Genomic DNA, 12,506 nt, shown 5'->3' on the forward strand with positions numbered 1-12,506 from the left:
GACACACCCCCAACTGGTAACACCCAGTTGTCAATTTATTTATACATTTCTAGGAGGAACAACAGAGGAACAAGCCAATGCAGAGTACTAACAAAAGATGCCCCAGAATACAATTCTTTACTAAAACAGACATGTCAGGATAGGTGACAGGTTCTCTTTAATGTTATTTTTGTTGCATAATAATTAAAGTGTTTGTAACTTTAAAGGTGTGATGTCATTTGTGTAGTGTGACCTCTGATTAGACATTAGATACATGTAATATAAGCATTTCTTAGTGTTTTCTTGGGCTGTAATACCGCTGCATTTTAGTGTCTGTAGTAACGCCACAATGCCCGGACCTCCCCCGGTTCTGCTAATCGTACTTAGATCACCATATAAACTGAGGTCCTCTTCAGCAGAACTCTGGGAGGTGCGAGCATTGCGGCTGTGTCACAGTCAGGTGAAGGGCACTGGATTAGGAGCATCAAAAAAGCGACAACTACATTGGGTTCTATTTTCTGGCATCTAGAGAAGTTGTCACTGCCCTTCCCCCCCCCCACACACAAATAAAAGGAGCAGGAAGATGAGATTGATTGAATGAATTGCGGATTCCCCACCCTTAAAAAGCAGGAACACGATAATCACGTTCAATAGGGTTAGGCCGGATTCACATGAACGAGTTCGGTCCGTGATATACACGAGTCCCTGCCTCGCTGTCCCATATTGTAATCATGTTTTCAGTACAGGACAGTTGTCCCGCAGCGAGGCAGTGACTCCTAGCGTCATAGATAATTATGATTCTAGGAGCCCGGCTCCCTGCAGTGTGCTAAGTCCGGGAAATGCGGCCGACATGTGGACTGTATATCACGGACTGAACACGCTCGTGTGAATCCGGCCTTAGAGAGAGCACCCAACAGCATCCAGGTATTTGGTTTTAGGGCCTGTTCACATCAACGTTCAAGTTCCGTTCAACCCTTCCGTCAGAGGAACCAATGAACGGAAAGCCGAACGGAAACTATCGCTTCCATTTGCATAAAGTTTCAGTTTTTTTCACGGAAACAATAGCGCAGTCGACAGTAATTTTGTTTCCGTAAAAAAAAAATAATGGAAACTTTACGGACGGAAAAACACACAAACGGAAGCATTACCATTGAAATCAATGTTGATGCAAATGGAAGCGATAGTTTCCGTTCATCGGTTCCTCTGACGGAAAGGTTGAACGGAACCTGAGCGCTGATGTGAACAGGCCTTTACGTGGAGTGTCCCTGTAGAAAGACGGTCCAATCATGGCAGGTTTTATTGATCTGATATCATTGTTTTCTTGTGGTGCTGCTCAATTAACAACATGGGTGTAGTAGTTCATAGCGCTTTAGTCCTATCTTGTATGTTTCTCCATTAGAAAGATGGAAGTAGAAGATGAACACATTTATGCCACTGATATACCGCAGATGACATGGTTTTATCAATGTCTGCCACTAGGGGGCGCTGGACTTTCAATCCTCTGCCCTTATCTATCATGGCGACCAAAGCACTGTTATTTACATGCGTCTATTACGTGTAACGAAGGCGACTTCAAGCTGTGACGAGTTCCGTTCGCCCAGGGATGGCGGATGACAATGAGGACCCCCCTGCTCAAGTAGTGGAAGATGAGGAGGACGACGAAAATGATGATGATGAGGAGGATGCAAGACCCGGTGCCGACGACAGTCTCCCGGCAGAGCGGAGCGGTCACGTGGCTGTCACTGACGGAATCCGAATGTTTGTCTGGGGAGGATACAAGGTGACAACTGTTGTGTCTCTTACAGTGTCACTGACGTGCTGCTGGGAGTTGTAGTCCTATAACTCCCTGTTATACGTTGTCCGCACTAGTTTCTATATAGGAAGTCCAAAGACTGAAGCAGTTGCCCATAGCAACCAATCAAACTGCAGCTCTTATTTTTAGAAGGCCGTTTGAAAAATGAAAGAAGTGATCTGATTGGTTGCCATGGGCTACTGCTCTACTTCATGACTGCACACGATTATATGCAAAAGGCCTAGTCATAAACAAATTGTGTAATAGTAGAGCTTTATCTAAGGTTTATAATGGCCGTATACTGTTTGGTGGCAGTATTATTCGCTATTGTGAAATCAAACAGCTATTGTAACTCCTGCAGTGCGACTACATTGTACCCAATATAACCGAACTCCCATCATAATGTCGCTCCTCTCCTCCTCCATGTCAAATCTAAGACCCTGTTGAAATGATGTTTGTGATGTACGGTTAGCGTGTACGCCAGGAAAGCTCCCGACGCACACGCTGAACTTATCCATAGGCCTCCGTTAGTCTGAAGAAAGACAAAAGAGTTTATTTTTTGCCTCCCTTGGGCTGGAATACGTCTGCATACTCTTTTTTTTTTTTTTTTTTTTTGAGGTATGGAATAATGTAGAAGACTACGCTATTCTGTACAACGTATCCCCCAAAAAGTGTATATATCAAGTGCTTTTAACTTGGAAGACTACGGGTGACAGATGCCACTGTATGGCATACGTCACAGGCATCCGTTAAACGTATGTATATGAGACCTTTTCGATAACTTTTCATAACGTATAAGTTAAAGTGTAGCTAAACGTTTGACAAACTTCTGACATGTCAGAAGTTTGGATTGGTAGGGGTCCGAGCACTGAGACCCCCACCAATCTCTAGAATGAAGCGCTCGTGTGAATATTGAGCCACTTCGTGTCTGTTCGGCTTTTTCCGGAAATAAATGTATTGGTGTACGGACTCAATAGAAAGTCTATGATCCCGTCCTCTGATACATCGGCTTTCCGGAAAAAACCGAACACATACGAAGTGGCTCAGTGCTCACACGAGTTCTTCAGCTGCTTCGTTCTAGCGATTGGTGGGGGTCTCAGTGCTCGGACCCCCACCAATCCAAACTTCTGACATGTCAGAAGTTTGTCAAACATTTAGCTGCCCTTTAAATGGATACCATTGATGTTTATGGGTGACAGATGCGTAACAGTGACATCTCACCCATAGACTATAATGGTATCTGTATAATGTATACGTCATTAAAAGTGTCGGTAAACTTTGACGTATACGTCAAACGTATACCATAATAGCCTATACGCTTTTTACGGCGTATACGTTAAAATGTAGGCCTAGAAAGAAATATTTGGCGTTAAAGTGGGAGGGCGATAAATGACCAAAGCCATATATCATCTACAGCGGACAGGAAACGTCACGGAGTGACAATAGTGCGCCGCACAGGGTGATGATCCGCTGTTGCCACCCAATGTATGCACGGATGGTGACTATGCAAAATGTCAATAAGATTTTTACAAATCTCCGTCACACTGGACTCTGCGGAAAACAAATAAAAATTGATGGTCTATCCTTAGACTAGGCCATCAACTTGTGATCTGTGGTGGTCTGAGGAAATCGAACCCCACCAATAAGCACAAAGCAGACGTCGCAAGCGCCTCATCCCTTTATTGTTTAAATCGGCACAATTGCTTGTCTGTATGGGCATCTGTGACTGGTACCCCAGGGGCACCACACCCCCTTATTGTGTTAATTCACGAGGGTCCTGTAGGTCAGACCCTCACCGATCAGAAAATTATGGTCTATCCTAAGGCTAAGCCATCACTTTTTAAGTCCCAGAAAAGTTTGTTTCCATTTTTTTTCTGACTTCATTTCGCTTTATCTTCCCAGAATGCTCCTGTGCGAGGATTTTATGATTTCTATTTGCCACGGGATGAAATCTGGATTTACGACATGGTAAATGGGGTGACCTGGTGAGTGTATATCAGGACTGTTCTATAAAATTGTGTTGCAAATTTCCATTATTTTATGACTCAAATGTATCTGTCCCACGACCACCCCAACCACTTTTACTTTTATAACCAGTACGTGGTCCAACCTCAGTAACTTGGTGGTTTTGATGTTTTTTCCTGGCCTATTCAACTGTGCCCTCTCCCCTACTGTGCCAGGTGTATAGGATGGATATGTATATGACTAAACCTATAATGATTCTCCAATTGTTTTCCAATTCCTATTCATTGTTGTCCCTTTAAGTCTCGTATATTGCACTTGATTTGCCTCCAGTGGTTTTTGTGTTGTTGTTCTTTTTGTTTTCTGCCTGAATGATATTTGTAGTTAATATTTCCTCTAATTTCCAAGTAAAATGCCATTATATTGCAGGCAGAGAAGGAAAACCAAGGGAAATGTCCCACCATCTATGTCTGGCAGCTGTGCCATGTGTGTGGACGGTGTGCTATACCTGTTCGGAGGTCATCATGCCCACGGAAACACCAACATGGTCAGCATTGAACCTGTGGACTTGCTTTTAAACAACTTTTGCTAGACCAGAACATCTTTTGTGTCTACTATTGCCTTTTCCAATTCGTCAAAAGTGGGAGCCATCGGACCAAATTCCACATTTGAATTGCTGCAAAGCATCTTGGGAATTGAAGCTTTTTTTCTTTTTGTGCCGTTAATCCTGATATTTTCTTTTTTTTTTTTTTAAATTTCCTTTACAGCTTTTCATGTTAAACCTGAACTGTAGAGATGGTGATCTTTTCTGGGAAAAGTTAGAGTGTAAAGGAACTCCGCCATCGCCAAAGGATAAACTCGGTGTATGGGTTTATCAGAACAAGTGAGTATCTATATTACTATAAATGCTGATCTTCTCATATGTGACTTTTTAGCAATGTTTAAAGAAAAACAAACTTTACGTTCTCTGTACCGGACGCGAGTCAAAGTTTTATTTTTTTTCCCTCTTAAAGGGGTTGTCCAGCTTAGAAGACTGATTTCCATACAACTTAATAGGGGATTCTTAGTTAATAGAGAGGGTTGTCTGTTCAGGATCCTCATCTCTTTTCCAGAGTGGAGAGCGGTAACAAAGAGCGTCTCCCTCTCTGGAGGACCTGTCCTGTCCTGCATTACACAAACAACCAGTTGATATGAATGGGAACTGTGTAATGCTTAATTTCACCTCCGGTGGTGCTGCAGGGAAATTAGACACTTACTGCCAGGTTTCCTCACAGATGACCGCTTATGACAGATTACGGTTTACATTTTATTGTCCAGGGACCCTTCCAACAAGTAGAGATTGTCCAAAGCAAAGAATTTCTTTCTTCAGAGAGTTTTATTGCTGTCTGTGTAGGCTTCAGCCCTCTGTTCTGCCCAATTCCTTATATCTCACTTGTATGGCGGATTGAACTCAATAAAAATAGAATAAAAAATTCTTAAAATGTAACTAAACTTTTAAAAAAATGTTTTACATGTCATAGTAACATCAGAAGTTTTGATCGGAGCACTGAGAACCCCACTGACCGCTGAAACAAAGTGAAAGGAGTGCTTGGATGAGCGCTGTACCGCTTCGTATCTGATCAGCTGTCCTCGGGTTTGCTCTGGAGCGGAGTGCAGGCTCAATAGAAAGTCTATAATAGAAGTCCTTACACTGCTCCGAGGAAAGACGATCGGAAACTAAGCGGCACAGCGCTCGCTCAAGCGTATCTTCCACTTAGTTTTAGCGATCGGTGTGGGTCTCGGTGCTCGGACCCCCACTGAGTTTTTAAAAAGTTTAGTTACCCTTTAAATACGGTAAGTGCACAGAGGTCCCTTCATCAGGCTAGAAATTATTGACTTTAATGGAGTTGTCCGGGCAGGGGGCAGTTTTTATACTGATGATTTTTTGTATTTTTTTTTACATAAGTATTTAAAATCACATACATACAATTTTATATATCGTATTGTCAATAAAATGTCATTGGCATTAAGACTCTCAATTCTTATTCCAGGCTTTTCTACTTTGGTGGATATGGTTATTATCAAGAAGATTCAATCGGAACCTTTGAGTTTGATGAAACCTCTTTTGGAGTACGTATATCAGTAACGAATATTGATTATATTTCTACATGTTGCATCCGAGGCCTGATTCACATCACATCTTAGCCCTACGTTTATCGTGTACGTTTTAACATGAGAGCCTATGTGTGAATGCTACTAGTGTATGGCATCCGTGTAAGGTATACGTTACAAGTATACCTCAGGGAGCTTCCCCAGGGCCAGAGCCCCCGTCAGAGCTTTTGGTAGCGCTCAGCTTGAGGACTTCGGCCATTTGGAAGCCCCTGACGTCACTGCCTATATATGGACAGTGAAGTCATGGGCTTTCAACTACAGTCCCCGGCCAGAGCATCGGAAGCGCTCTGGCCAGGGACTCCATGGCTGGACGAACCACTGACGTCACGGTCCATATATAGACCGTGCCGTCAGGAGCTCCTTCAGAGCGGATTTCCCAACCAGAATGTTGCCGACGCTCAGCCCAGGGATTTGGGCGTCTTAAAGCTACTAAAGACCATATATGGATAGTGATGTCCATGGCTTTCCCAGAACCGTTGTCCCCAGCTAGAGCGCTTGCTTAAAGTAGTGCTCTGCCAGGGGAGCTCGTGCGACATATCCCACTCTATGCCTATACAGCGGGTCACGTCGTTACCTACCATCGGGGTTATATGTCGGGATTCCTCTCGATGTATACCTCCAACGAAAGGAGAATAACGCAATGTAAACTAGGTCTAATCGGGAGAACCGGGTGTTTGTTGACCCATATTGTTCAGTAGAAGACGGGCTTCAGCCACATTGGGCAGGGAAATTACCCCACATGTGCAGAGTTCTCCATTAAGGTTTATAGGAGTGAAAGGGTTTTACCGAGATTTACATTGATGGCGTATCCTTAAGATAATCTATCAATGTGTGATAGGTGAGCGTCTTAACCGCAGAAGAAAGGGGCAGCGGAGCTCAAACGCGTATGGAGGTCTCCGTGACCATGTAAAACCCATCTAAGCTTTGTGGCTATGTCATAAATGTATTTTGAATACCCCTTTAATGCGTAGACACTGCGTGATGCCCCCACACTACTGTGACAACCCACCAGTTTTCCTGCTGGCACACGGGAAATGCTTTGTTTTGCCCATAATGGCACGCAAAGTCGCTAAGTAGTGACATTGCATCTGTTTGTATGGCACATCCATGAGTAGCATTCAAGTTATTTCAGTGGGGGAGGGGGATCAATATATATTAACTAACTCCTCTCTGATCGTTGATTTCCAGAACGCAGGAAATCCAAGGGGTTGGAATAATCACGTCCATGCGCTTCATCTAGACAGCTACACCTGGCATCGCATTGTAACAACGGTAATATTTACTGACGTCAATTAGAGGGATTAACTCTGTATGAACTGTGCAAAAAAAAAAAGATTTTTGCTCACATATCCTTGTGATCCAGTAGAGCAGACGATCCGCTCGTGGCCTTTCAAGTGTAATTCATTTCAGATCACAAAAAGAACACCGTCCCAAGTAAAATCTGCCGCCCCCTTATTTCTTCCTATATCTGGAGAACATGCGCTGGGTTTATACTCCATATTTCTCTCCTGATCACAAATCTTCTCTACAGGGTAAAAGTCCCTCTCCACGAGCCGCTCACGCCTGTGCCGCTGTTGGAAATAGAGGTTATGTGTTTGGTGGTAGATACCGGGTGAGTACCGCTCTCTACAGCTGGGTGACTTGGGAACATTGGGAGAGTTTTTTTGCAAACTATTTTGATCTTTATTTTCCAGGACTCCAGAATGAATGACCTCTATTATCTCAATTTTGATACCTGTGAGTGGCATGAAGTGTAAGTTGTTCTTTCTTTATTTTTTTAACCAGTAGATTGAACTTCAGGGTCGCCTGTTGTCAGGGCTGGTAGCTATTTTGTAGACCGAACTACACAAAAATCCTACGACCCCACAGCATAACAAACCCCACACCCAAAAGGGGAATAAAGCAAGTGAAACTGGATATATATGTAAGGGCAGCATAGTGTGGGGATATATCCGCTCTCCTACTAGCCCAAATGGGACAAAAACATATTGAGCCATTTGGATCATAGGAGCTGTCAAAAAATACAGCGGACTCCTAGTTGAGTCTGGTGTATTCATGAGGGGATAACCCCCCTTCCCCCAAACTCACATCCAGTGATTGACAGGCTGTATAAATAATAGAATTCTGGCACCTGCAGCCACCACTAGGTGGAGCTCACGGTATATGGATTTATACAGCACCCAATTTAACTAATTTTTGAACACTGCAATGACTCTGGTAAGCTCATATTTGACAGTATCTATCAATAGCTAATAGTAAACATGCATCCATCACTTGCTGCCGTGACAACTAGCATGTTTGGTTTTCCCATCCACAATATCATGCCCACGTTGCATTGCACTGATTTGTGTTAATTTGCTTTGTTTATCCAGTCACAAATATGTAGCTTTACAATAAAAGGTGCCTAACTAATCATTATCAGATCTTTATTGCATTGTCTAGACATTAGAAATTGATGGCCTATCCTCAGGGTCATCAATATATGATCGGTGGGGGTCCGACTCCCTTGTAAGAGCGCTGCTTCCCCTTCATTACTGTCACTGATCGTACTGCGAATCGTCAACACACTTATAGCGGCGATCCCACATGAATGGGAAAAGCTGTAATACTGTGAACCGCCACTACAAGTGTGTCGCCGATTCACAGTACGGAGCAGGTAAGGCATGAAGGGGAAGCAGCGCTCGTATGAGCGTCGCAGCCGCTTCAAAACAGCTGATCGGCGGGGCTTCTGGGAGTCGGACCCACACCGATCAGATATTATTGGCCTATACTAAGGATAGGCCGTCAATTTCTTTTGGCTGGACAACCCCTTTAATTCCTCCTGTTCTTTTACTGCAGAATACCTCAAGGTGTTTGTCCAGTGGGGAGGTCGTGGCATTCGTTATCACAAGCTTCCCAAGACACCGTGTTTCTCTTTGGCGGCTTTACTACCGACAAACAACCTCTGAGTAAGTGATCGATGTGAGTGATGCGATCAATAATGCGCTCTGGCCAATATACAACTGTTTACATGACCTCAATGTATATGAAAAAGAAAAATTCCAGTCCTGATATTCTTACCAGCCAGGTATAGCACCGGACTCCCCAAGCCGTCCAATCCCAGAATATAGGCTGCTGTAAGTGACCTCTGTATTCTGCACAGGGTGCCTAGACCTTAATATCACAATGACTGACTGTTATTTTAGTAAATTGCTCATAATGCAAATTCCTGATCTATAAAGTGCCCCAAAACGAATGCTTCGCTATAATGTCGTTCATATCCTGTACTTACATTATTGCAGTTCAAGTCACTCTTTTGCTATACGTTATGGTTTTATATAGGTTGGCATTTGCAGCCTGTCCCAGTGTTTCAGGGACCCGTATACCTCTGCTCTGGTGGTGATGTAGTGGACAGTGCAGAATTGGATGCGGAGTGTCCTGTAATAAACCAAGCAGACGATGCAATCTCACTATATAAAAGCGATTTTTGTATAAAATCCAGAACATCATGACGTACAGGAGCGTGTGATATATCTGTCATGTAGTTGGAGGAGTTGGGTATGACACTGGCGTAGTTCCTGCAGTCTTACCCTCACTTCTTCACCAGTAATGATCCTTCTGTATTTCTTATATTTGACGGCGTGATCTGTGTTCAGGTGACACTTGGATTTACAGTATTAAAACGAACGAGTGGATTCCCTTCCAGAGCTGTCATGCCGGAAAACCGAGGTAAGAAGCGCAGCTTGTGTGATCGTTTTTTGGGTTCCGTCGTTTCGAGTGAATGTGACAGACGATATGCAGTTATAATGTTTTTGGGGGAATTTTGCAATCTATCCAGATATGACTTGGTCAAAGGCACGTGGTCAACCCGATTTACAAATTTACATTTGTACTTTTTAATCATGTTCAACAGTAAAGTTTATATTTGAGTTTTACATTAAAAAGTCATGTTGCTTCTCATTAGGTTACCCCTATTAGGCTATGTTCACACAAGGCAGATACGCTGCGAAAAGCCTATACGTACTTGTAGTCATGGTGACGCATCCCAGCCTCCTGGGATGTCGTTTCATCCCACGTGACCGCTGCAGCCTGTGATTGGCTGCAGCAGTCACATGGCATGAAACGTCTTATAAACGGGTCAGTTGTTTTTCTTGGTGGGGGCGGGGTTGTTGGGACATGTCGTTTCTGCTCTTTTGCTGCCTCCCATTACCAAGTATCTCACAGCTCAGGTTATAGGAATATACTAGGGAATCTGAACATTCAATTCCTTTATCTCGCAATGGTTCAGTCAAGGAGAACCTGCACTGTAAGGCCTCGTTCACACGCGTAACAAAAACGGCTGAAAATACAGAACTGTTATCAAGGGAAAACCGCTCCTGACTTTTAGCTCTTAAGAAACTCGCGTTTTTGGAGCTGTTTTTCTATTGCGTCAATGGAAAAACGGCTCAAGAAGTCACATGCACTTCTTTTTACTCGCCATTATTTGAAAATGAGGTGGTTTTAGACCGCAGAATTGCCCTGAAAATCACCTGGTTTTGCAGTCAGTGTGAATAGAAATGTAAAATATCTGAATATCTTATAGCATTCATTTTTCTACATAATAACGGACTGTGTCTCGCAGGTTGTGGCATTCGGCATGTGTCAGTAAAGAGGGTGAAATATTTGTCTTCGGAGGATGTGCCAACAATCTACTTGCCCATCACAAAGCGGTAACTGTTTACATATTTTTATTCATGATTTATACAGCAGTGCAGCGTTAATGGTTATTTTCATTAAGTTGTTCATTCTCTGGTCTTCATAGTGACATGTTAGAAGTTTTGATCGGCACTGAGACCCCCACCGATCGCTAATACAAAAGCAGCAGAAGAGCTCGGGTGCGCGCTATGCCGCTTTATTTCTGATCGTCTTTCCTCGGAAAGCCAAGCGAGCAGCGTACCGGTTCCTAAACTTTCTATTGTGCTCGTACACCGCTCCGAGGAAAGCCGATCAGAAACAGAGTGGCACATCGCTCACCCAAGCTCTTCTGCAGATCGATGGCGGTCTCCGTGCTCTGACCCCCTCCGATCAAAACTTATGACGTGTCACTAAGACATGTCAAAAGTTTTTGAATAGTTTAGTTACACTTAAAGGGGTTCTGTAAATATGTTAAGTGTCAGCACATGAATTACTAACACTTTATAATATACATTGTGCAAAAATTCTTCTGCGTCTACAAATTAAACCGTAAAGCAGGGAGCGGTCAGAGCGGCAGCGAGCTAATGAACGGACGAGCTGCCTTCATTACAACTCAATGGACCAAGGACTGTCTGTATGTTATTTTTATATATATATAGTCCGGTCGGCCAATCACAAGGACACACCTGCAGCCGCTCCCTTCCTACCTGTCAATCTGTAGCTGCTTGCAGAACGGTAACACAATGTATATTACTAAGTGTTAGTACTTCATTACATATATTCATTACTACAGAATCCCTTTAATGGAACACGTCGGATGGTTCATCAGTATCAGCAACTTCTTATACAGGAAAGCATTAGCGGAGGTTTGTATCCTCTGTAGTAGATCTATGGAGATTCCAGGCTCATCCTCTCTTCTTCCTCGACAGGCTCATAGTAATGCAGTTCTAGTGTTCTCTGTACAGCCGAGGTCTCTGCTCAGGTAAGTCGCTGCGCTATTCAAAGGGGTATTCCCAACTTCAGAAATTTATGGCGGATGTCTAATAGATGCGGGTCCCAGCGCCTAGATCGAGAACTCAACCCCCGTTTCGCCTGGTGTAGTGGCAATAATTCAAGTCAGGGACCAGTGTGGAGAAGTCTCGTCATTATGTTGTATAGGAGATAAGCAAACAGCCGAGCAAGCGCTTCTCGGCTGTTAACTCCTATACAACAGAATGAAGAGAGCGCGACGCCCCCCCCCCCCCCCCCCTTCGCACCAGGTAAAATGGCAGACCCCCGTTCTTGATATAGGGGAGGGTCCAAAAGCTGGGACCCACATCTATGGCATATCCTGTAGCTATTCCATAAATGTTTGAGAGGGGAATAACCCGTAACTCCCGGGGAATAGAAGATGTGGTAAAATAATTTTAAGCGTCCTGTCCAATGTCTCTCTTCCTGCTACTAAAAGTAAATCCTGTGAGTTTTGACGTGTCAGAAGTTTTCTAAAAGTTTAGTTACCCTTTAAAATAAGCATGCATGTTTATGGGGAGATCCTAGTCTTGGTTAACAACTTTCTAATAATCCATTAATCTGATATTTTTTCCTCCCCCCCCCCCCCCCCAGACTTTCCCTAGAAACTGTGATTTCCCTTAAAGAGATCCTGTCCGACTCGCTGGATTGTCTCCCTAAGCACTTACTTCACTACGTGCATCAAAGGTTTGCGAGTGTTAACACGTGCGGCTCATGAGGAGGAGACCCCGCGCTGTATATAAGGGACGTGGTTTTGTGTTTTAGGATCCTTTCCTGGAGATCTTATTTTAGTGTAAATATGTTTAATAAATGTGGAGAATTCGAGACGTTCTTGGTCATTATCTGGGAGCGAGCGTGGTCTGTTACTTTATGATTCCCGGCAGCGTTCAGGGGGCCGTTCATTATAATGCACAACTTTACCCCCTTTAATTTTGCGCTAAAATGACAAAGCCACTTTTAT

General features: G+C 43.6%; 1 protein-coding gene across 1 annotated transcript; it reads left to right on the forward strand.

Annotated features, from left to right (window-relative positions):
- The first annotated feature begins 1,474 nt into the window (after positions 1 to 1,474).
- On the forward strand, positions 1,475 to 12,370 carry KLHDC2 (kelch domain containing 2). Its single transcript, XM_075844023.1, has 13 exons — positions 1,475 to 1,759; positions 3,674 to 3,756; positions 4,163 to 4,280; positions 4,501 to 4,616; positions 5,764 to 5,842; positions 7,073 to 7,156; positions 7,416 to 7,496; positions 7,579 to 7,637; positions 8,723 to 8,832; positions 9,520 to 9,592; positions 10,485 to 10,572; positions 11,467 to 11,519; positions 12,140 to 12,370. Exons 1-13 carry the CDS (start codon positions 1,583 to 1,585, stop codon positions 12,261 to 12,263), a joined length of 1,245 nt encoding a protein of 414 aa, XP_075700138.1. The 5' UTR covers positions 1,475 to 1,582; the 3' UTR covers positions 12,264 to 12,370.
- The last annotated feature ends 136 nt before the right edge of the window (positions 12,371 to 12,506 follow it).

The sequence above is a fragment of the Rhinoderma darwinii genome, chromosome 12 (genome assembly GCF_050947455.1).
Source record: "Rhinoderma darwinii isolate aRhiDar2 chromosome 12, aRhiDar2.hap1, whole genome shotgun sequence".
Taxonomy (NCBI): domain Eukaryota; kingdom Metazoa; phylum Chordata; class Amphibia; order Anura; family Rhinodermatidae; genus Rhinoderma; species Rhinoderma darwinii.